Genomic DNA, 25,497 nt, shown 5'->3' with positions numbered 1-25,497 from the left:
TAGACGCACACCTCCGGCCACCACTCAGCGCACTGTCAGCCATATTGGCACCTATTACTAAGAAGCCTAAGCACTTTTCCTTTTGCACTGCCAGTCATATTAGGGCATCTCAGCAAGCAGTGCCTGCTAATTTGTGCCAGCGCAGTTTGGAGGCTCAGGGAGTTTTCTCTTCTGATTTCACTAATCATGGTTCTTTCCAGCCAGCTGTAGGTCTGGGTAAAGATGGCTCAGATGGAGCGCCTGACCTTGGATATCCCTGGACTCCTCAGCATGGGATGGTAGTTCAGTGAGTGTGCCCCAGGTGTCTCCTGGTTTGGATACATCTACATTTTCCTGGGTAGAATTTTTTTCCAAGGGTTGCAATCCCTTTTTCAGGCGCAGTCCTCAAACCGGTCCACTGCTCCTAGAGTAGTGCAGGAGTGCTTCTAGAGTGACAGTGGATTTTCCTGATAGGGATCCGAAAGGCACGGATGATGATGCTGATTCCTGCTTCTCTGGAGGGTGGTGAAATTTCTCCGGGTCTAGAACCATATAGAACTATGCTACATTTCTTTCATAGAAATCAACTGCCTGCTCTGATCTCCCAGACCTCTGACATGCTTGCGATCTTGGGACAGATTCCGTGTCTGTGCCAAAGAGAAATCCCATTTTGGTATCCTTGCAATAAAGCCTGTACTCTCTGGATACAGTGGTAAGAGGGTGCTTACATTTCCAAAGTTAAATATACTTGTGTGCGCAGTCTCCAAGCGGACCACTATTCCTGTGGAAGGAGGAGTGGCCTTGAAGGATGCTCATGCTAGAATGATTGAAACTATCCTTAAGCAGGCAATTGAATAGTGGCAATGTCCTTGCAGATCGTTTTTTGTTTTCACTCGTGGTTTGAACTTGTTTGCTTCTCTCCCAGGAGAATGATGATTCTGGGGTGAATTCCAGGGCAGTTATGGAGCCAGCCGCGGCCTTCTTGGCTGATTCAGGCTGTGATTTGTTCTGCACCTCCGCCAGAGGAATGGCTTCGATAGTAGCGGCCAAGCGCCAGTTGTGGTTGAGAAATTGATTGGCCGATGCGACCCCCAAGGCTATCCTGACCAAGTAGCCCTTTAACGGTTTGCCTTTATTTGGGAGAGAGTTGGAGAAACTGGCCAGTAAATGGGGCGAATCTCCAGTTCGTTTGCCGGAAGATAAGAAGCAGCTGCAGTGCCCCTTTAACATGAGGGGGTGTTCTAGAGAGTCCAGGTGTTTTCAACACTATAGAGGAGCGATCTTTCAGAGGACTCAGCCCTTCGATAGGTCTCAATCCTTTCGTCCCAGACAGCCCAGAAGAGGCGCAGGCTCAGGTAGTGGAACCTCCTGAGCCTCCCAATGAAGGTTTGCTGGCTCACCCCCAGGAACAGAGATAGGGGGACATCTCTCTCTTTCATCAGAAGTGGGTCGAAATCGCATCGGATCAGTGGGTCCTGGAAGTGATGCGATACAGATATGTGATGGAATTTCGCAGTGTTTGTCGGGAGTCGCTTTCCCACTCCCTGCAGAAGAAGCAGGCAGTAGAGAGTATTTTGTCAAGGCTCCTCAGTCTGAGGACTGTGGTCCTAGTGTCTGCATCTCAAGAAAATATGGGGCAATTTTCCATTTATTTCATTGTGCCAAAGGAGGGGGGCTCCTTTCGTCCCATCCTGGATCTCAGTTGTCAGCCATCATCTGGGATGAACCATTTCCACATGGAAACATTGGACTCAGTTATACTGACTGTGCAGTCGGGAGTTTCTGAATCTCCCTAAAACAGGAGAGTGCCTCTACCTGTTCCTTCAAGGAATTGAGAGACAAGCCTTTATGCAACACACCCTGCAAAAATCCCAAAATGAGCGGAATCTTGACCAGAATCTTCTCCAAGGTACTGGTGGTAGTTGCGGCAGAATTATGAAGGGCTGGAATCCTAGTACTCCTGTATTTGGACGACTGGCTGCTCTGAGCCATGTCACCAGAAGAGAGTTTGCCTGGTGACTCACAAGGTGATTTCCCTACTGCAGGAGCTCGACTGGTTGGTGAACCTAGCCAAGAGCAGTTTTCAGCCTTCTCAGTCGCTGGAATACTTTGGGGTTCGTTTTGACACAAAGCAGAGCAAGGTGTTCTTGTCGACAGTTCGAACTCAGAAGTTGATAGCCCAGCTCCTCTGTTGATGGCCACTCTGCGCCTGACTGTATAGTCTTACCTGCTGGTACTTGTCTTGATGGCGGCATCCCTAGAGGTGGTACCATGGGCGAGGGCGCGTATGCATCATTTTCAGCACTCCTTGAGGTCTTGGTGGAACCCGCAGTCTCAAGAATATTAAATTTGGCTTCTCCTGCCGATGCAGGTTTCCTTCCAACTCCAGTGGTGGCTGCAGGCAGAACATCTGAGGAAGAGAGTTTCCTTAATCCCTCCAGACTGGCTGGTACTGACGATGGATGCGAGTCTCCTTGGTTGGGGAGCACACTGTCAGGAACTGACAGCACAAGGTGGCTGGAATACAGAGGAGTCTCTCTGGAACATCAATTGCCTGGAAGCCAGTGTAGTCTGATTGATGTATTTACAGTTCAGTGACAAGCTGCAAGGTTGATTGGTCCGAATAATGTCAGACAACGCTATGACAGTGACTTACATCAATCGGTAGGGAGCCACCAAGAGCCAACAAGTGTCGCAGGAAATAGATCAACTTATGGAATGGGCAAAAGTCCATCTCCAGATGATCTCGGCCTCACATATCACAGGCAAAGACAATGTAAGAATAGAGTCTGGACCCAGGAGAGTGGGTGTTGTCAGATGAGGCGTTTCAACTGATTCGGGATCACTGGGGTCTTTTGTTCTTAGACCTGTTTGTGACCTTGCACAATGTGAAGGTTCTGTGCTTCTTCAGTCGAAGAAGAGATCCGAAGTCCTTGGGGATTGATTCCGTAGTGCAGAAATGGCCGAAAGTTGCTGTATGCCTTTCCTCCATGGCCCATGTTGGGCAGTTTGATTCGAAGGATCGAGCGCCACAGAGGGAGGGTGCTCTTGATCACTCTGGTTTGGCCCAGAAGATCATGCAGATCTGCAGAGACTCCTGGTGGATCCACCTCTTCAACTTCCAGCGTACAAGTACCTGCTGCGGCAAGGACCTGTTCTTCACGAAGATCTGAATCAATTTTGACTTAGTTTGGTCCTTGAAAGGGCTCACTTGCTGAAACATGGCTGTTCCACGGCAGTGATTTCCATTTACTAAGAGCAAGAAAGTTCTTCACTTGCTTGGCCTATGTGTGGGTTTAGTGAGTGTTTGAGGCATGGATAGAGGTACTCTTCCTTCCTTGGACAAGATTCCGCTCATTTTGGGATTTTTGCAGGGTGTGTTGCATAAAGGCTTGTCTCTCAATTCCTTGAAGGAACAGGTAGAGACGCTCTCCTGTTTTAGGGTCAGGTAAATGGTGGATCCTTGTCGCTCAAACTTATGTGGTCCGTTTTCTGAGAGGCGTGAAACATCTTTGGCCTCCCTCGCGGTTTCCGGTGTCCTTGTGGAGTCTTAATTTGGTATTGGACTTCTTGACAGGCCTTAAGTTTAGACCTCGTACTCTTTCCTTGCGGTTGTTGATCCTGAAGACAGTATTTCTGGTGGCAGTCGTTCTGCACTTGGGTTTCTGAACTGCAGGCCCTGTCTTGCCAGCAACCATTTCTCCAGGTGAATCCAGTGGCAGTATAGGTGCGTACTGTTCCTTCCTTTTTACCGAAGGTGGTCACTGAGTTTCACTTGAATCAGTCCATCTTCCTGCCGTCTTTAGAGAGCAAGATATAGAGGAGTATCTTTTATTGCGACCCTTGGATTTCAGGAGGCATATTGTCAGATATCTCAAGGTTTCTGAACTCTTCGGGAAGTCGAACTGTCTATTTGTCCTTCACGGCAGTACTAGACAGGGAGAGCCATCTTTGCAGGCTACAATAGCTCGCTGGATGAAGGAGGTACTCACGGCTGCATACGTGGATGCCGGGAAGCCATTACCTAGTCAGGTTAGGGTTTAGGCAGTGGCATGGGCAGAAATTAGATTGTTGTCCCCCGTTGACATTTGCCAAGCTGTGACATGGTCCTCCTTACACACCTTTTCCAGGTATTGTCTGGATGTGCAGGCCCGGGAGGACTCCGCCTTTGCACATGTGGTTATGACTGGATCGCGGGCAGCCTTCCGCCCTATGAAGGAGTAGCTTGGGTTCATCCCATTTGTTGTGGATTTATCTGACTGGACGCTAAGAAATGAGAAATTACTACTTACCTGATAATTTTCTTTTCTTTAGGTCAGTCAGATGAATCCAGCTTCCTTCCTTTGCCTACCAAATGATTGTATTATAGTCCTCCTGTGCGGCTGTGTGTTTCATGGATTACCAGAAAGTGTTAGTCCAGTCCTTAGACTAGCATTATTATACTCTTGTCTGAGCTCAGTGTTGCCTGTTGAATTTTGAATGGTTCTCTGTTTTTAATCAAGCTTTTTGCTAGTCTGTCCACAGTTGCTTTTGAAGCGAATACTGGCAGGCTGATGTCACTAGAGGAGGTTATATCCTGTGAAGTCAGTTTATTCTGTCTCCATCTGCTGGTAGGGGAGCATAACCCCACTTGTTCTGGATTCATCTGACTGTTCTAAAGAAAAGGAAATTATCAGGTAACTAGTAATTTCTCAATATGCGCATGCATTCTGGAAAGTAGACTCCATTAGTTTTGCATGAATCTTGTTTAGATAACATATCCTTCACATACGAAGACGACTCATACATCTGTTCAATTAATTTTACAAAACTTCCCATGCGTAGTTATATCCATGAAATACTAGGATGCATTGTCCCCATTAGTTTCTACATTTTCACTAAGCTAAAAGATAATTCACCCTGTGCTTTAATACTATTCAAAATAGACGGGAGATCTATTACAGCAAACCCTTTAGCTTAGGAGTTTCAGAAGAGAGCGTGTGCCATTTCCTTCCTGTAGCAGAAATATTTCCAAACAAACTTTTCATTTTCACAAGTTAACATGTCTGCATAAGTAAAGGTTTGTGCTCCCACTTCGATTATTATTTTTGTAACGTGTTTCAAGTTTCAAACATTGTGTTACTTAAATATAGTGAATACAGCTCTGGTAAGTAAATTAATACTTTGAACACTTAAAAAATAGCCTTCAAAATAAGCTATAAATCACTATTTAAGAAAGGGGTTCGGGCAGCTGTATATAGTAGCCATGCCTAGCCCTAGCTACCTGCACTATGAACTTGCTGCTGTTTCCTCCAGTTGAAAACAGGGACCAGCACTGCTGAGACTTATCAGTCACCTGAGCCTCATTGAATCCTTCATAACTCCTTTGGAAAAGGAGCATTTCACTATGAAGTTCCCCTTTGAAGAGGAGTCCTGAATCATAGATATTTTCTTTTCAACATCATCAGTAAGGTGACTAAAATACACCAAAAAGTGAAAAAAACGTGAACTTCAGACAATGATTTAATTTAACCTTGAGCCTGCTTGCTCATGATGAAGGCATGTAAATAAGGCTCCAGATTTTATTTTTCTTTTTGTTATTGGCTAAAACCTAACTGTACACTAATAGTCAGTAAAAAGACTGGTAATTAAGAACATAAGAAATTGCCATACTGGGTCAGACTGAGGGTCCATCAAGCCCAGCTTCCTGTTTCCAACAGTGGTCAATCCAGGCTACAAGAACCTGGCAATTACCCAAAAACTAAGAAGATCCCATGCTACTGATGCAATTAATAGCAGTGGCTATTCCCTAAGTAAACTTGATTAATAGCAGTTAATGGACTTCTCCTCCAAGAACTTATCCAAACCTTTTTTAAACCCAGCTATACTAACTGCCATAACCACATCCTCTGGCAGTGAATTCCAGAGCTTAATCATGCATTGAGTGATACTTTTCTCCGATTTGTTTTAAATTTGCTACTTGCAACTTCATGGACTTTCCCCTAGTCTTTTTATTATCTGAAAGAGTAAATAAGATTCACATTTACCTGTTCTCACAGGACAGCAGGATGTTAGTCCTCACATATGGGTGACATCATCAGGATGGAGCCCAATCACGGAACACTTTTGTCAAAGTTTCTAGAACTTTGACTGGCACCTACTGGGCATGCCCAGCATGGCACCAACCCTGCATCCAGCAGGGCTCCCCATTCAGTCTCTTTTTTTCCACACAGCAGTAGCCACATGGGTTAAGGAACTCTCTAGAGATTCCTGACAGGAATTTTCCTCACGGAACTTATTTCCAAAATTTCAAAAATAATTCTACCCCATAGGGGTCCCCCTATCGATTCCGTAGTCCACTGTCACAAGGCAAGGCTTTACCCTCATTTGCGGTAGATTCCCATCGAGTTTTCCCTTCAGGGCCTACCGTCCATTGACCGCGCAGCGGCTACATTTTTGTCGAAGCCATGACGTCGGGTTTTCGTCGGTGCCCCAATTGTCCTTGGACAATGTCCATCACAGACCCACATAGAGTCTGTGTGTTGTGTTTGGGGTCTAATCATGACGTCTTAACTTGCACCGAAGGGCCATAAGGCCCGCTCAGAGAAAATGGAGTTTCTTTTTCAGGCAAAGCCACCGACTCCATCGAGCACTTCACCATCGACTTCTCGCCAGCAGCGGGACACCGGTGCTGTCCACCCGGCACTAACATCTCCGAAGGCATCGACTTCTTCCTCTTCGGCTCTGGAGAAGGACCGAGGAGAACATCGTGAAAAGCGTCGACACAGTCGTTGGAAGACTCAGTCCGCTGATCCAGGCAAGCCCTCTGCATCTGCATCGACAGAGCTACCAACAAAGAAATCCCATCCAGAGAAGGCCCCATCCTCCTCTGCGACTGGGTCACTGAGGCGTTCCCCACCTTCATTGGTGCCGGGAACCGCGATTCCACTTTCACTGGTGGACCCTCCAGCTACGCCATTGCTGCCTCCTACTCTGGAGCTGGGGTTCCACGCCTCAGGTTTCCATGAGGAATTAGATCAGATGATCCAAGAGGCTATCGGAAAGGTACTGCGGCTTCCAGCCTCCATCGATGCCGGCACCGATGGCAGCCCCAGTCGCCGACCCGATTCCCACTGCGCTCGCACCACTACTCGGCAGGCTGGATGTGTTGATCGGTGCCCTTCCACCGGTGGAACCGAGGATACCGATATGTCCAACGCCTTCCACCCCAATTCCTTTGTCATCAGATGACACGGAAACACCGAGGCCAGAACCTATGCCCGGGCCGTCTGGGACCTTACCACCGACTTGCCATTCGATGTCATCAATACCGCATCGTCCTCAATCGGTGCCTCCTCCGATGCAGTCTGTGCCTCCTCCAATGCCTAGGCCTGATCCTTCAGGAATAACACCATTACTTCCCTCTGGAGAATCCTATGGGAGCAGGTGATCAGCCTTACGATCCTTGGACCGATGATTCTTCCCAGGATTCTCATCTACCTTCAGAGCCATCTCCCCCTGAGGAGAGAAGATGTTTTCCGCCAGAGGACTTGTCCTTTATTAATTTTATAAAGGAAATGTCTGAAGCCCATACCATTCCAACTTCAGACGGAAGAGGACTCCAGACACAAGATGCTGGAAGTGCTCCAATTCGTAGATGCACCCAAGGAGATCATGTCCATACCTGTTCATGAGGTCCTTCTGGACTTGCTGAAGAGGAATTGGGAGCATCCAGGCTCTGTACCACCGGTGAATCGAAAACCAGATACCACCTACCTGGTACAGACAGCCCCTGGTTTCCAAAAACCACAGCTGGATCTCCATTCTGTGGTTGTAGAGTCAGCCCAGAAAAAGGCACGACGTTCTAAACCTCATTCTTCCATACCTCCAGGGAAAGAACAGAGGTCCCTGGATGCATTTGGCCGTCATGTTTTACATGGCTCAGTGCTTATTTCTTGCATTGCTTTATACCAGTTATAGATGACCCAGTATAACAGGGACCTATTTAAAAAGATCCAGGAATTTTCTGAGTCTTTACCAGACCAGCTTCAGGATCAATTCCATGCCTTGGCTCAGAATGGTCTAGATGCTGGCAAGCATGAGGTCCGCGCTGCCTATGACAATTTTGACACTGCTTCTAGGGTTTCTGCAGCGGTGATTATTGCACGAAGATGGGCCTGGCTGAAGTCCTCTGACTTAAGACCAGAAGTACAGGACCGGTTGGCTGACCTGCCCTGCGCTGGAGATAATCTCTTTGGGGACAAAATCCAGGAGACTGTAGCACAGCTCAAAGACCACCACGAGACGCTACGCCAGCTTTCGTCGGTACCTTCTGATTTCCCGTCCACCTATAAAAGGACATTTCGAAGAAACTCTAAGCGGCCGTCCTTCAAGCCATGGAGATATTATCCTCCTGCTACTCTAGGTCGCCCCTACAGACCTTACCAAAAAGGTCAGGCCAGACAATCCCGGCCTCAGAAAACCTAGCCAGCCCCTCCACCGGGCCCAGCTGCTGGATTTTGACTCCTCACTGGAGAGCATAAGCCAACCTCCTCTACCGTCCATACCCGTCGGCGGTCGGTTGTGCCACTTCACCAACATATATGGCACACGATCACTTCAGATCAGTGGGTACTCACTGTATTGACTCAAGGTTACCACCTCAACTTCCTGACTGTACCGGCGGACTCCCCCCTTGGCTGACGTGGGGATCATCCGGCCACTCCTCTCTTCTGGAGGAGGAGGTTTCAACCCTCCTGGGGTCCCGGGCAATAGAACCAGTGCCCCTCTCCCAGCAAGGGCAGGGGTTCTATTCCCTGTATTTCCTCATTCCAAAAAAGTCAGGGGGCATTCGTCCAATCCTGGACTTGCGTGCCTTAAACAAGTATCTACAGAAGGAAAAGTTCAGGATGGTAACCTTGGGCTCTCTACTTCCTCTTCTGCAAAGAGGAGATTGGCTTTGCTCTCTGGATCTTCAGGACGTGTACACACACATCTCGATCACTCCGTCTCACCGCAAATTCCTTCGATTCCTAGTCGGCCCCCGGCACTTCCAGTACCGGGTACTGCTGTTCGGCCTAGCATCCGCACCTCGAGTCTTTACCAAGTGCCTCGTTGTGGTTGCGGCCTACCTGAGGTGTCAAGGCGTCCATGTCTACCCTTATCTCGACAATTGGCTGATAAGGGCTCCAACTCAAAAGGACACACTAGCCTCTTTACGTCTAACTCTCCATACATTACTGTCTCTCAAATTTCTGATCAACTATCCCAAGCCCTATCCTTCATAGCAGCCGACCTGGACACCGTGCAGGCGAAAACATTCCTCCCTCAGGATCGAGCTCGTACTCTCATGTCCCTAGTGCAATGCCTCCAGGATCAAGATTACACGACAGCTCGTCATTTTCTCATTTTGCTGGGTCACATGGCATCCTCTGTACATGTCACTCCTATGGCACGTCTCGCCATGAGAGTCGTCATGCAGTGGACTCTGAAGCCCCAGTGGGCTCAGGCTTATCATCCAATGTCCATCATTGTCCACGTTACCAAGCAGCTCCACCTGTCGCTGGCCTAGTGGATGCAGCTCTCTAATCTCCTTCAAGGCTTCCCTTTAAGTTTCAGAACCTCAAATTATCCTGACAACGGACACCTCCAACCTAGGTTGGGGTGCTCATGTCGACTGCCTGCAGACTCTGGGAACCTGGTCTCCAGAGGAAGCCAAAAATCAGATAAATTTCCTTGAGCTTTCGGGCAATCAGATATGCCCTCAGAGTCTTTCAGGATTGCCTCTCAAACAAGGCCATCCTGATTCAGACTGACAGCCAGGTAGCGATGTGGTACATCAAGCTGCACAGATATGGGCGTGGGCTCTTTCCCACTCGATGTACCTCAGAGCGAACCTACTTGGCGGGCGTGGCCAATGTTCTAGTGGACAAGTTGAGTCGAACCTTTCATACGCATGAATGATCTCTCAACCCCACGGTAGCAGACACGATCTTCCAACGTTGGGGGTATCCACAAATAGACCTCTTTGCTTCCATCCACAACCGCAAAGTAGAGAACTTCTGCTCGCTCACTCACAGCCGCCAATCACTGCCACAGGACGCTTTCACCCTCTTGTGGTCCAGCGGTCTCCTCTACGCGTACCCTCCACTTCCACTCATATCGAAGACTCTCGTGAAGTTATGAAGGGATAAGGGCTTAATGATTCTGATAGCCCCTCACTGGCCACGCCAAGCCTGGTTCCCAATCATCCGGGACCTATCGGTTCGCCGGCACATCCCTCTAGGGAAGGATCCGCTTCTAATAACTCAGAACAACAGGTGCCTACGTCACCCCAACCTCCAGACCTTATCCCTGACGGCCTGGATGTTGAAAGGTTAATACTCCAACCCCTTAATTTTTCTGAGTCGGTATACCGAGTCCTGGTAGCTTCACGAAAGCCTTCCACGAGACGCTCTTATCGTTCTAAGTGGAAAAGGTTTACGGTCTGGTGCACGTCCATGTCCATAGACCCCTTCTCTTGTTCCACTGCGAAGTGTCTGGACTATCTCTGGTATCTGTCAGAATCAGGCCTGAAAACTTCCTTATAAGGGTGCATGTCAGTGCGGTAGCCACTTTCCACAATGGAGTAGGAGATGTCTCTATTTCGACACAGCCCTTAGTCACACGCTTCATGAGAGGTTTGCTCCACCTGAAACCTCCATTGCGCCCTCCGGCCTCCGCTTGGGACCTTAACGTGGTCTTAGGGCGGCTCATGAAACCTCCGTTTGACCCTCTCCACTCCTGCGATCTCCGCTATCTCACCTGGAAAGTAATTTTTCTTCTCGCTATAACATCCGCTCGCAGAGTTAGTGAGTTACAGGTATTAGTCACCTACCCGCCTTACACTAAAATTCTACATGTCCTCAGTACACGCCCTAAGTTTTTACCAAAGGTAGTGTCAGAATTTCATCTTTATCAATCCATCATCTTACCTACGTTCTTTCCAAGGCCCCATTCAACCTCAGGAGAACAGGCTCTACATTCCCTGGATTGCAAACGTGCCCTAGCCTTTTATCTGGAGCACACATCAGTCCACAGGAAGTCCACTCAATTATTTGTTTCTTTTGATAGCGTCAAATTGGGAAATCCAGTGGGAAAACAGACCCTTTCCTCCTGGTTGACGGACTATATTTCCTTTTGCTACCAGCAAGCAGGCATTCTGCTACAAGACCATGTAAAAGTGCACTCTGTTAGGGCTGTGGCAACCTCAGTGGCACACCTTCGTTCGGTGCCACTTATTGATATTTATAAGGCTGTGACCTGGAGCTCTCTCCATACCTTCACAGCCCATTATTGCTTGGATAAGGCTGGCAGGCAAGATTCTATTTTTGGCCAGTCTATCCTACGAAACTTATTCTCAGCTTAACTACCCAACATCCTACCAGCGACCCATTCAGGGTTTTCAGGATGCCCTCCTACCCAAATCCACCTCTGTTTTTGTGCCTGTTGAACGTCTTTGGGTGCATTTGGTGCATTGCTCGGGCATCCTCAGCTCGCTACTCACCCATATGTGAGGACTACCATCCTGCTTGTCCTGTGAGAAAACAGAGTTTCTTACCTGTAACAGGTGTTCTCACAGGACAGCAGGATGTTAGTCCTCACGAAACCCGCCCGCCACCCCGCGGAGTTGGGTTCGCTTGCGATTTGTTGTTTTATTTTTCGCACGTACTTCTTGCTGTTCACAAGACTGAAGGGGGTCCCCTTCTGGATGCAGGGTTGGTGCCATGCTGGGCATGCCCAGTAGGTGCCAGTCAAAGTTCTAGAAACTTTGACAAAATGTTTCTTTGATTGGGCTCCATCCTGTGATGTCACCCATATGTGAGGACTAACATCCTGCTGTCCTGTGAGAACACCTGTTACAGGTAAGCAACTCTGCTTTCTAGTCCTCTCATGATTTTATAGATCTGTCATATCCCCCCCTCAGCCATCTCTTCTCCAAGCTAAACAGCCCTAACCTCTTTTGCCTTTCCTCATAGGGAAGCCATTCCATCCCCTTTATCATTTTGGTCTCCCTTCTCTGTACCTTCTCCAGTACAGCTATATCTTTTTTGATATGTGGCGACCTTTTCATTCTCTCCCAAATTACTTATTAAACACTTGACACATGCTTTGAATGAAAATGGTTCCCAGAGGGGAGATCTTATTCAGTCCCTTTTATACAATATCTCTGGAAATCTGTGCACCTTGAACTTATGCTGCCTGGCTGTTGTCAGAATTAACTTTTCCAATCCAGAGCGCCTAAATGTAACATTGTAAATCCATCTTTCATTGAATTCTTCTGGAATATCTTATTTATCAGTAGAGTTCAATGTTTGATTTTTTTTTTTTTTCAGATATGGGATTTGGCAGATCCAGAAGGAAAAGGGTACCTGGACAAACAGGTATATACGATTGCACTATGTAAGTGGAGATAAATCTGTCTGATAACTGTAAAGATGTTATCAGCAAAATTGGGCACGGCATTTATCTTCACTGTTCAGGTATAATCAAAAAGGAGAAAAAGTGGGTATAGTGCAAACAATAGGAATAACCATAGTTTTAAGAAATTGATGCAGCTATTTATATATACTTATAGAAAAAAGAGAGCCATGAGAGGGGAAGAAGAATAAGTATCGATATCTACTGTATATATACACAAATAGCAGATTTAACCATTCTGTACCTGGGCAAGGGAGGTATTAGAAAATTTTACCCTAGGTGATTTTGTGACCTCTATCATATCCTCCCTCAGTTGTCTCGTCTCCAAACTGATCAGTTCTAACTTCCTTAGCCTTACATCATAGGGCAGCCGTTCCATGCCACTTTTCATTTTGGTCGCCCTTCTCTGCACTTTCTCCAGGGCAACTATATCCTTTTTGAAATGTGGCAACCAGAATTGTACACAGTATTCAAAATGTAGTCTCACCATGGAGCGATACAGAGGCATTATGAAATCCCCCGTTTTATTTGCCATTCCAGGAGCCGGCAGGTCAGGTGTGTAGTCTTCTGCAGGGGACAGGAGCAGGGAGGACCAGCATAAATCTTTGCCTGTCCAATCACCTTCCCTTCGGGTTGGGCCCTCCGAAGCTGGTAACTGGCAGCTCTTCTGGAGGGCAGTGCACTGGATCAGGAGCAAGGGAGTATATGACAAGACAGGGACTACAAGGAAATAACAAAGACAGGGCAAGACTGAAACAGAGTACATGGCAAGGAACTCACAAGAGAGTTAGGCTACCGGGAGACTTAGGACACAGAAGGGCCACTGGGAGACCAACAGGGAGCCGGAGGGCCACTGGGGGGCTCACAGGGAACAGGAGTACAACTGTGAAACACACTGACAAGGGAGATTACTGGAGGACCTCGACAAGAAAGGACACAGAATACAGACAGACAGGGTGAGCACAGACAAGAAACAAGGCAGAGCAGACAGGCGAGAAGGCCTAAACAGGGCAGGAGCTATACACAGAACACAAGGGCAAGGTTAAACAGGCAAAGGTCCAAGAACAAGTGACCAAAGGCAGAAAGGAAATTCCACACTGAAGTAGGGAATATACTGTGAGGGAGGTTCTTATAGGGCCTTGCTGCATCATGCAGCAGGTACAAACATGGCCCAGTGAGGGACCCTGCTGGCAGGGGGCGCTGTCTAGCAGCCAAATTTGTTACAGAAGGGTTTCAATGGGATCCAGCGGGTTCATTTTCCGGTTTAAAGATTGGACAGCTGTCCATTAGCACTGGGAGTAGACCCAAATTGCTTGGGACTAATAGGTTCTCACGGTGATGAGATGGTTATCCTTTAGAGTTTTTGCATGCCATCAGAGATGGCTTGTTGATATTTTCCTGTCATTCTTCACAAGAGAAGAAGGTTGTAAGAGTTGCCATAAGACATCTGCTTCAGTTTGCAGCATTGGTGCTGGTCCTAGAAGAATGAGGACAAGAAAAGGTATGGAGTTTGCTTCATGGTCTCAAAAAAAGAGTTGTTTGTTTCAGGCCTCCCCTGGTTCTAACTGGTGAACAATTTCTTTCTGCATGAACACTTTATGGATAAAAGGGACATTTTGTACATCCCAGGATCTCTCAGAAGTGTACCTACATGTTCCAATTTGACAGGAGCATCACTAGTTTCTCAGGCTTGCAATTCTGAAAATACTTTTCAGGTTTTGGGCTCTTTCTTTCAGTTTGGCCACTCTTCCAAGGACATTTTCCAAGGTTATGATCATAGTGGCAGTCACTCTATGAAGAGAAGAAATCTTGGGCTAAGCTAGTGCCAGCGACTATGGCCAGGGTCATCCATCTCTTTCAGGATACTGGATGCGTGATCAGTTTGGCAGAGAGCAGATTGGTGCCATCTCAGGTCCTGGAATGTGTGTGAGCTTGTTTCGACACATGTCTTCATGACATGGGACAGAATTGTCAAGCTTACATTGCAGATCTGGAGCCTTTTGAGAGTGAAGACTCCCAGTGACTGGAATTATCTACAGGTTCTGGGTTCCATAGTGTCAACCCTGGAGCTTGGGCTCAGGGTAGCATCTTCCATATTACCCTTGCAGAATTTTCTTCTCTCTTGCTTGGAAGGCTTAGTCACAGGTTAGTGAGGTGATTCTGATTCTTCCATATGAGAGTCCATCTCTGTGGTGGCTCTTGGGCCCAGATGTCTAGAGGAGTGCCCTAGGAGACTCTAGATTGCATATTGGTGACAGTGGATGCCAGTCTTGAGTGAATGAGAAGCATATTGTCAAGGTTGATCAGCCCAAGGGAGTTGAAGTTCATCTGAGGCATCGTGTTCCTTCAGCCATTTAGAGACAAGGGTCATAAGGAGGTCCTTATAGAAATTTCTTCCAATAGTCCGTGTAAGGAGGTCAAAATTTTTGTTTCCAGTAATGTAATAGCAGTGTCTTAAGGAGAAGCCAGGAGCTTTAAAGTTTTCAGGAAGTGGGACTGTTTCTGTGGATGCTGGTTCATTTTCAGGCTTTTTCGACAGTTCATGTTACTGTTATGGAAAACGTCCAAGTGAATTTTCTCAGTTGGAGCATCCTGGAGAGTAGAAACTGACAGATGCAGCTTTCTCATTAATTTAACCCAGGTGGAAAGAAAAATTAATGGTTTTCAAGGCTACAAGGAGAGTGCCAGACTCACCTGGTTTCTTCAGCCAAAGCTGGGTCAGCGGGTCTAAATGCGTCTCAGTTGTGGGCTTACAGGGGACTACTTTGTCTTCCTGTCTTGGCCAGTGATAGGGTGTGTCATTCAGAGGATAGGAAAATGTCAAAGGCTGGTGGTTCTTGTGGCACCAGAGTGGCCAAGATGTCCTTGGTACACAGATCTTGTGTGAATTATATTAAGATCCTATGAAATTCAATTATATCTATGGTCTGCTTCATCAGGGTCTAGTTTGGATGGAAGAATCAGTTCCTTGTTGTCTTGCATCTTGGCCAATGAGAAGTGAAGGCTGAAGAATAGTGGGTTGGTTTTTTTTTTAGAAATGGTTTCCATCTTTGCTTCAGGCCAAGAAGACTTTGATGTCCTTGGCTCATGTCCATGTCTGGAAGATTTTTCTGTCATGGTGTGAAGTTGTGGGATTTTCACTTTTTACAACATGTTCCAGTAGTCCTGGACTTTTTTTTACTGAATGGTCTGGCATTGAATTCCTTCATGTTGGAGATTAGAGCTACTTCCTGTTATAGACAAATGAGTCAGGAAATGTCTATAGTGACTTATCTAGCTGTTTTCACATGTTGATGGATGTAGTTCTTTCCATTCACCTCTTCGTAAAATTCTTTTCTTTCAGAGATCTCACTTTGGCTCTTAAGATTCTGTGTAGACCTCCATTCCAACCCATTAGTGAAAAACCTCTAAAGGACTTGACGCTGAAGTCAGTTTGAATGGTATCAGCTCTGAAATGAGCTAGGCCCATTTCAGAGCTCAAGGATTGTCTTGTAGAGTTCCACATTTCATATTGGACAAGCCATTAGGCCCATTCAAACGGGCCAGATTCCGTCAGTCAGACCGGCACATTGGTCAGAGCCGCTCTCTTCTCCACAACATCTTACCCTTCCCACTTACTCACTCATATCCTCTTCCCCTTTCCTTCCCCTCTCACCTCATCCACAACCTTCTCCCTGAGCCCTCCTGCACTCCCTGTGTTTCCTGCAAGCTTTTTCTCTGCAGGTAGAGGGTGGAAACCCAGCCAGGACACTATAGTCGTTTTGCCGGAGGGGCCTGGTCCATCCTCACATTGTGCTGCCACACCAGCATGGAACGGGCGAGAGTTTTGTTTCACGGCACATTGGTCAGAGCTCTCCTGTCCACACATGTGCAGCACGGCAGTCAGAGCTCTATGGTCCGCGCATTCGCGGCACGTCGGTCACCGCTCAATTATAAGAGAGATGTGTGTAGGATTTTGCTTCATTGCTTGAAAATGTAGTTTGCATCGTTTTTGCTCTCCTTAATGGCCAAAGAAAAAATGAAGTGGCTTCTAAAAGCCACTAGAGCTAGGTGACTGATGGAGGCTTTAGTATCAACTTATGATGGCTTTATGATGATGAATCCGAATGACGGTATATAAAACACGATAAATAAATAAAAACTTACTTTCTAAGATTCTGGTGGTGCTCGAAGGTCCTAGGGCACATTCGTTTAGAACATAAGCAGCTTCATGGGTATTAGTGGACTCAGTGTGGCTAGAGGTTTCTCGCAAGGTGGCTTTTTTGAAAACGAATGCAAAGGAGACCGAAGCCGAACAGGCTGAACATTTGAGCTAGGAATCCTACCTCTTTGGAGTAAGCATCTAGAGGGGGCAGGCTTATCGGGCTCATCCCATGTGAATGGTCTGGAGGGATAATAAGGAAGGAAACATTTTAGTTCTTAACTGCTAATTTTCTTTCCTTGATTCCTACCAGGCCAGGATTGCATCCCTTTAATCAGAAATGTTTGAACGTGAAGGTTCATTATGAATAGATTATTCATCCTTAAGAGGGTTGAAGAAGAATGAGTTTAGTTTGGGCCTACTTTTACACCTGCTTGTCTGGGGGAATAGTACTAAATGTTTTTTGCTTTAAAACAGATACAGAAGTGCTGCAGATGGTGGGGTATCCTATATAGGGTGCTGTCAACAAAACAGTTGTTCTCTGCCTCCATCTGCTCGTAGGGGGAGATAAACACCATGTATCTGGCTGTTCTGTTAGAACTTGAGGAAAGAAATTTACAGATAAGATCTACAATTTTTCTTTTTATGTTTTGGTAGAGTATTTGACACTGTCTCCCATCACTCATATTGGAAATTATTTTCTTTGGTCTCCAAACATTACTGTATAGAGCAGTGCTTTCAGGTCCAGTCTGCAAGAGCACCTCTCCAATAGGCTATCTGGAGTGAATATTCCTGAGATGTAGGTGTATATGTTTAAAATAAGATACCCTGAAAACTAGACCTGCTTGTGATAGGGGTGGGAGGAAAGGGAAGGTCAGCCATCGAGGACAGAAGTTGTTCATTGTAAATGTAGATTTAAGACAAGGTTAGCTGCACGAGTATCCTAACTTGAGCTTCTTGTTCACCAATTAATGTTGGGCTCTTCTGGTTTCCTTATGTTAAAATACGTTATCCTATCATAATTCACTGCCCACGTATTGCTACATTGTTTGCTATTATGTTGTTTGTTCTTTGAATTCTTAGGGGTTTTATGTAGCCTTGAGGCTAGTAGCTTGTGCACAGAATGGCCATGATGTGAACTTGAGCAGCCTAAGCTTAACTGTACCACCGCCGAAATTTGTAAGTGAATTTTACTTTAAGCTGATAGTTATGGTTAAACATGTTCCCCTTTAGCGAAAGTAGGCAAAAACATTTTTCATTTTTAGGTGACCATTTCCACTATAACTTGAGTCATTGACCGATGGTAATCTGTTATGAGATGATCTGATGTTCTCTGTCTGGTTTTCAGCAAAGGGGTTCCTACAGTGTGGACCTTGCATTACACTTAACAGTAATTGGCATCCCAGTGGGCACAGTAACTGAGGGATGCTGGTTTCCCCCCTGGAGTTGGTCTCTCTGGAACAGGGTTGAGGCACAATGGCCTAATAGCATGCCCTTCTGCCCCTCTGCTGTACAGCAGATAGGTAGAGTTTTTCAATTTCTAGTGCGCTTGAACCTATTCACTAAGCTGTGTAAAGGCAATAACATATATTATGAGGAAATATTGTGTAGTGTTCAGCAATTTTGCAACTTAAATCAGGTACAGTGCAAGTTAGGGATGTACAGCAGAAAACTTTTATGCTTTTTTTTTTTCATTTTTGGGGGTGAGGGATGGGGTTTCCAAATTTTTGTTCGCTTTTTTTTTGTTTCTTTTCTTTTTAGTGCGCATTATTTGATTTAGTGCGCATGAATCAAAATGAAAAAAAAAGTGTATATGTTCAGAACAAATATGTATTACCATGCAAATGGAGTAGCATGGTTAGTAAAAAAAAAAAATAAATAAATAAAAAATAAAAGCTGTGCTACTCATGAAAGATAACTACACCTGTAGCAGCTGCAAAGTATGGGGCACTACTAGTGTATATACTTTATGCTAGTGAATTTTCAAAGAGAAATACCCTTTTGAAAATTAACTAAACATGCATGGCTAACAGTACCATGTACTTTGCAGTTATGCAGGCTACTCTAAATTGCTCCCTGTAATTGGTAGATGATCAGTTCAATTGAAAAATAATTTGTTTCTTTAATAACATTCATCACTTTTTGTACTGCAGTAAACTTCTTTTTGGTGTCCTTTGTAATAATGCCTTCTGATTCTGGGAGCATTATTTCTCATGTCTGCCAATCTGGCTATAACAGTTATATGCCTCAGTTAATATGGGGCAATTACTCAAATATAATAGGAGCGCCGTATTGACGTTTTACATTGGCTATGATCCTGCAATGCTTCTTTTTAGATCTTCAGATGGCATTTCTCTTTTTCCTCTTTCAGCATGACGCTGGCAATCCTTTGGTAAGCACTCCTCCTACAGATCCGCATTGGGCTGTGCGGGTAAGTTTGCTGCAGCATGTGGGAAGGGGACAGGGGAGCCCACTTTGTTATTCTTTTATTGTGGATGTTAAAAACGGGTGTTCTGGGAAGGAGTGGGATAGAGGGATATCCATTATTCATTCGTGTATTTTCACTTTTAGAGAGGACTGATTGAATGAGCAGGTCACCGGTGGCAACAAGCATGTCCACTTGCTTCATGACAACTTGCTTAAAAAAAAAAAAGATAGAGATCCATAGCTTGTTCTTTTATGTATTTGTTCAGAGGATAGGGCTGCTCTGCTACTGTCTTCTAAATATGTAGTAAAAAGTGACACAGGTGTGGTATTTTTTTATTTCAGTTTTAATAATTCACGCTCCATGAGCAAATTGTTTATTGGTCCATGGCTCTGCTGTTCTTCCAAGGTGGTCCTCCTTTACTTGTCAAAGGAAACCAAGTTGTTTTAAAATGAAAGTACAGTAGAGTTGACTTTCCAGGAAACTGGAGAAATGTTACTCCATGTGCTTATCCTGGGAAAGATACTATATTTTATGAATCTTGGTGCTCTGGGCCTTTTGTGACACAGTGGAAGAAAATGAAAATGAACATGGGGCAGTCATTTAAATGGAGTAGAGTAGGGTTGTCTCTTGCTAGCTGAAGGTGCATATTCTTTCACAGGTAATTTAATATTTAGACTATCCAGTTCATTCGATCACAGGTCATGTATTTTGGGTGGAGTGGATTATTTTTTCTGTTGTACCATGAGACACTTTTTATACTTTGGTTTTTAGTCTTGGACAGGCAAGAGGACTCCATGACTTGCTCATGCTGTCTTGGCTTGTGCACTGGAACCTTCGTTCTGTAGGTATGAAAAATAAATTATCCCTGGGCATACAATCTCCACAGGATGAAGCTGCTAACCTAACCCCCTTCTCTGCTGGGGTGCCCTAGATATCTTACATGTAGATGGCCATGGTGATGAAAAATGCCACAGGCCAAGCAAAATGGAGGGCCTTGGGCTTAAACAGTTGCATGTCAGCTTGATCAAAGCCTTCCTCCGCACTCAGGCAGACCAATTCACACAAGTGGCTTATGCACCTCTACCAGCAGATGGAGAACAGAGTAAAGCTGATGTCCACGGACATATAGCCCTGCCCCAACATCAGCCCGCCAATATTCTCGGTCTCCAACAGATTGTAGACGTGCACCTTCCTCTGGGGATAGCTTGTAAAGAAAAATAAGAAGAATGGAGATGTTTTAGAAACACTGCTTGAGCTTCTGAGGTGACACCAGTGGGTCCTTCCCTCAGTTCAGTGTCTTGAGTCTGGCAGCCTTCTCAGGTGTGGACTTTAAAAAAAAAAAAAAAAAAAAAAGACGCTTGAAGGGCAAGGGAGGCTCAGCAGTGAAGGCTTTAGCCCTCTCCCCCATGGCCGGAGACAGGTCATGCTCTCAGCCAAGGAGGGCTGAGCTCAGGTCAAGGAGAGTTTAAAACAAACAAAAAAAGAGAACGAGTAGGGAAGTTTTATTTCCTCTGTGCCTTTCCTTACCGGGTCTTCTTCCCTTTGCTTTGGTGGTTGGTGACTTTTCCCTTCTTCCCTCTCCCTTTGTGGGGAGTTTGAGGTACGGAGGCAGTGCAAGCTCAGCAGGGTGAGCAGCATTGGCTAGGTCCCGCTTTCAGGCTTGGTTTCTCCAGCCGCATGGTAGGCCACGACAGTGTTTTTCCCACGCATTTGCATGTGTGCATATTTGCCGCATGGTGGTGCTGTGATGTCAGCATGCACGTTTGGTTACTTGTGCACGTAAGGCTGTGAGCTATATTTATGCATGTAGTTACATGCCGAGTTTTCCTGTGCATGTACTTCTGCGGCCTTCCAGTAAGCGCATATTTGAGTGTACCTTATTTTTGGGTGCAGAAGCATCCACATACAGCTCAGTGCGGGGAAGTTTGGCACTAGTGGCAAAGAAGTCTTCGTGCTTAACGATCTGTGCTGCTTGCAATATAAGGACAATACAGCCTGTGATTTCTGTGAGTCTGTGTCAGCGATGTCTAGATGCTTGGGGTCATTTGCTTGCTACTGATTTTGCCGACGCTGGTCCACCCCCTCGGACAGAGGGGAGTGAGGCTAAAGGTGACAACGGGGGTGCCCCCTTCTTCTTTCTTCCCAATGACAGACATGCCTTCAGGGAGTGATCTGTTGGGTCTATGGGGCCTGATGTGGACCCATTAGCCTTTTCCTGGTGGAATTTTTCCATGGCCTACAGACTTTTCTGCATGATTGCTCAATAGAAGACGATAACTGCTAAAGTGGGTTTGTGTACTTGGGGTTCCCACTTGTCAGCCACTGCGTGCAAGCACCGCGGGGAAGTGGTCCCTCTTGATGATCAGGAGGATGTGGATAAGGATACATTGGATGACTCTGGGGATCTGGGTTTCTCCTTTCTGGAAGAGGGGGAAATTCCCCCAGATTTAGAGCCACATAAGACTCTGCGCCATTTCTTTCATAGAGATGAATTGCCGAGTCTGTTGTCTCACACTCTGAAGACACTTGGTGTGACTGGAGATCACTCTGTAGGTGCGCAAAGAAGGACCCCATATTGGTCACCCTATAAAAACAGTCATGTTTTTCCCCCTCCCAAATGCAATTCAAGTTGATTGATCTTGAATGGAATGTTCTATAGGCAAACTTTAAAGGGGTTGCACTTTAGTGGGGGACCAGACGTCTCAACCAGATGGTTGAGACATCTGGTCCCGTCTGAAATGAAATGTGGCTCTATAACTGAAGTGTTTCTATATGCCCCTGAGGAAGCTTACCCAGCGAAACACCGGCCCGTGTAGGGCTTTTCTTACTAATGCTATTTGAAAGAGTCATTTGTTTATCAAGAATGGAGGACATTTTTAAATAATTGAAAAAAGAAAAAAGAAAAAAAAGTTTGTTGCATTAAAATTATGATGAAGGTGAATGATAGATAAGACCGGTTAGTGTCTGCTTGAGAGTGACACATAACGTCAAGGCTTGCTGACACCTTCTTAGGCCAATTTTTGAAATTGTTTTTGGGTTCCACATTTCCTGTGATAGATTATATGTTGTGGTTAACCGCTGACTCCCTTGTGTGAGTAGTAGATTTCAATTACCCCAATATTGACTGGGTAAATGTATGGTCGGGACATGCTAGAGAGGTAAAGTTCCTGGATGGAATAAATGACAGTTTTATGAAACAATTGGTTCAGGAACCGACGAGAGAGGGAGCAATTTTAGATCTAATTCTTGTGGAGCACAGGATTTGGTGAGAGAGGTAACGGTGGTGGGGCCGCTTGGCAATAATGATAATATGATCAAATTTGAATTAATGACTGGAAGGGAGACAATAAGCTCTAGTGCTAAACTTTCAAAAGGGAAATTTTGATAAAATGAGAAAAATAGAAAAAAACTGAAAGGAGCAGCTGCAAAGGTAAAAAGTGTGCAAGAGATATGGACATTGTTAAAAAAAAAAAAAAATACCATCCTAGAAGCACAGTCCAGATGTATTCCACATATTAAGAAAGGTGGAAGGAAGGCAAAACTTTACCAGCATGGTTAAAAGGTGAGGTGAAAGAGGCTATTTTAGCCAAAAGATCTTCATTCAAAAATTGGAAGAAGGATCCAATAGAAGAAAATAAGATAAAGCATAAGCGTTGGCAAGTTAAATGTAAGACATTGATAAGACAGGCTAAGAAAGAATTTGAAAAGAAGTTGGCCATAGATACAAAATCTCACAGCAAAAACTTTTTAAAATATATCCGAAGCAGAAAGCCTGCGAGGGAGTCAGTTGAGACCATTAGATGATCGAGGGGTTAAAGGGGCACTTAGAAAAGAGAAGGCTGTTGCGGAAAAATTAAATGATTTCTTTGCTTCGGTGTTTACTGAAGAGGATGTTGGGGAAATACCCGTTCCGGAGAAGGTTTTCATGGGTAATGATTCAGATGGACTGAACCAAATGATGGTGAACCTAGAAGATGTGGTAGGCCTAATTGACAAACTGAAGAGTAGTAAATCACCTGGACCAGATGGTATACGCCCCAGGATTCTGAAGGAACTAAAAAATGAAATTTCACAACTATTAGTAAAATTGTCACCTGTCATTAAAATCATCCATTGTACCTGAAGACTGGAAGATGGCTAATGTAACCCCAATATTTAAAAAGGGCTCCAGGGGCAATCTGGGGAAACTACAGATCGGTTAGCCTGACTTCAGTGCCAGGAAAAATAGTGGAAAGTGTTCTAAATATCAAAATCTCAGAACATATAGAAAGATATGGTTTAATGGAACAAGTCATCATGCCTTTACCCAAGGCCAGACTCGCCTCACAAATCTGCTTCACTTTTTTGAAGGGGTTAATAAACATGTAGATAAAGGTGAACCAGTAGATGTAGTGTATTTGGATTTTCAGAAGGCATTTACAAAGTTCCTCATAAGAGGCTTCTAGGAAAAGTAAAAAGTCATGGGATAGGTGGTGATGTCCTTTCGTGGATTACAAACTGGTTAAAAGACAGGAAACAGAGAATAGGATTAAATGGACAATTTTCTCAGTGGAGAGGAGTGGGAAGTGGAGTGCTTCAGGGATCTGTACTGGGACCTGAGCTTTTCAATATATTTATAAATGATCTGGAAAGGAATATAACGAGTGAGGTAATCAAATTTTGCAGATAAAATTTTTTTCAGAATAGTTAAATTGTAAGCGGATTGTGATAAATTGAGAAGACCTTGTGAGACTGGAAAATTGGGCATCCAAATGGCAAATGAAATTTAATGTGGATAAGTGCAAGGTGATGCATATAGGGAAAAATAACCCTTGCTATAGTTACACAATGTTGGGTTCCATATTAGGAGCTACCACCCAAGAAAGATCTAGGCGTCATAGTGGCTAACACATTGAAATCGTTGGTTCAGTGTGCTGCGGCAGTCAAAAAAGGAAACCATGTTGGGAATTATTAGAAAGGGAATGGTGGGCAGAAGTGACATAAATGCGGAGCTCTCAACACCCCACCGTGAAATCAGCGAATATAAGGGCGTAAACTATACGCATCCTCTACAAACTTCACCGGGAAGGTTACCCAAGCAACCCAGATGCTGGCGAAGAAGAAAAGCATTGACCTCAGCCAATTCTCTTACAGCGATGCTGCAACATACCTTGGTGGCGAAAACAGGGACAAGATGGCCGACAGCCCTGTGGAAGAGCAGCGCACAACAGTGGGTGAAAAACAAACGGTAACATTGAAATTAAGCGATTATGACTCAATATCTAAGGCAGACTGTCAAATGTTTTGAAGATTTGCATGCCAATATAGGGGGATTTAAAACAGAATTCTCAACATGTGGCCGAACTCCGACGTGACATCGGCGAAATAGGGACACAAGGTGGACAAGATGGAAAGTCAGCTAGAAGAACAACTGATTTCCAGAAATACACTTGCGAAGAAGTTATCTATTTTTGAAGCAACACAAATATCCTTACAAGATAAAGTAGACGATCTGGAAAACAGATCTCGACTATGCAATTTAAGATTTAGAGGGATTCCTGAATTGGAGGAATATCTTAACACTGTACAGGTAGTACAGCAGATTAGCAGATTTCTACTACTAAAAGACAAAGATGGAGCAACTCCTGAGGGCATTCATGTTGAGAGAGCGCATAAGTCATTGGGTCCGATACACAATAACCTTCCAAGAGATATTATAACTTGTTATCAAAGCTTTCCCTTGAAGGAACAAATTCTCCAAGCAGCCATAAAGGATGGCCTGATTATATGGCAAGGCCAAAAAAATTGCGATCTATGTTGATCTGGCACCTTCCAGATCCCTGCAAAAGAGAAAACATTTCTTCACAATCTCTGAGGCCCTGAGACGAGGGAACATAAAATATAAGTGGCTCTTTCCTTTTGGTTTAGTGGTCACGATCCAAGGGGTTACCTCTAGAGTGAAAACTCCTAGTGAAGCAGAGCAGACCCTTAAAGCAGCTGGATTATTAATATCTCACTCATCTCCACCTTGGGAGCTTCAAATCCCCACACAGGAACAACCTAAAGACACACAAGATGGAAAAGAGTTTCAGCAGGAAGGCGAAGACTGCATAGGAATTCTGGTGGCTCTGCATCATCCAAGACGTCTGAGACCTGAAAACACGGACCTCCCTGTTGGTGCACTTAGTTATTCACCTAATGCCTACCGGGAATCACCAAGGAACTTGGACTTAATCTCAAAAGTGGACAAAGTTTAATATGAAGAAGGAGCATAGAAAGCAACAATGCTCAGCGGAATGGGTACAACCGGACATTGTGAGTTCTCCCAAATTAAACATTTGAGAGGATGTAAATATAATACGTTAAGCATAAGTTATTGCACTAAGGCGGGGTGGTGGGAACTTGTGGGTAGTGTTGCTTCCCCTCTTACTTATAACCGGCGAGAAATAGCCGGGCATGATATACGGGGATAGGGAAGAAGGAAGGGGGTGTATAAGGGCACTTTTGATCGTCCTTACTGATAGAGATTATG

The 25,497-nt window shown here is 45.2% G+C and overlaps 1 protein-coding gene across 8 annotated transcripts in view; it reads left to right on the top strand.

Annotated features, from left to right (window-relative positions):
• EPS15L1 (epidermal growth factor receptor pathway substrate 15 like 1) overlaps positions 1-25,497 on the top strand; it is a 292,668-nt gene that overhangs the window by 62,015 nt on the left and 205,156 nt on the right. For 7 of the 8 annotated variants that reach the window (XM_029610995.1, XM_029610998.1, XM_029610994.1 and 4 more), the window contains exons 4-6: positions 12,333-12,380; positions 17,642-17,737; positions 18,930-18,989. In XM_029610995.1, the coding sequence (XP_029466855.1) occupies positions 12,333-12,380; positions 17,642-17,737; positions 18,930-18,989 (204 nt within the window). The remainder of the gene's footprint in view (positions 1-12,332; positions 12,381-17,641; positions 17,738-18,929; positions 18,990-25,497) is intronic. The other variant, XM_029610996.1, reaches the window with a different exon arrangement.

Source organism: Rhinatrema bivittatum, chromosome 8, assembly GCF_901001135.1.
Source record: "Rhinatrema bivittatum chromosome 8, aRhiBiv1.1, whole genome shotgun sequence".
Lineage (NCBI taxonomy): Eukaryota > Metazoa > Chordata > Amphibia > Gymnophiona > Rhinatrematidae > Rhinatrema > Rhinatrema bivittatum.
Note: the sequence above shows the minus strand (reverse complement) of the source record. Positions and strands in the feature narration are given on the sequence as shown.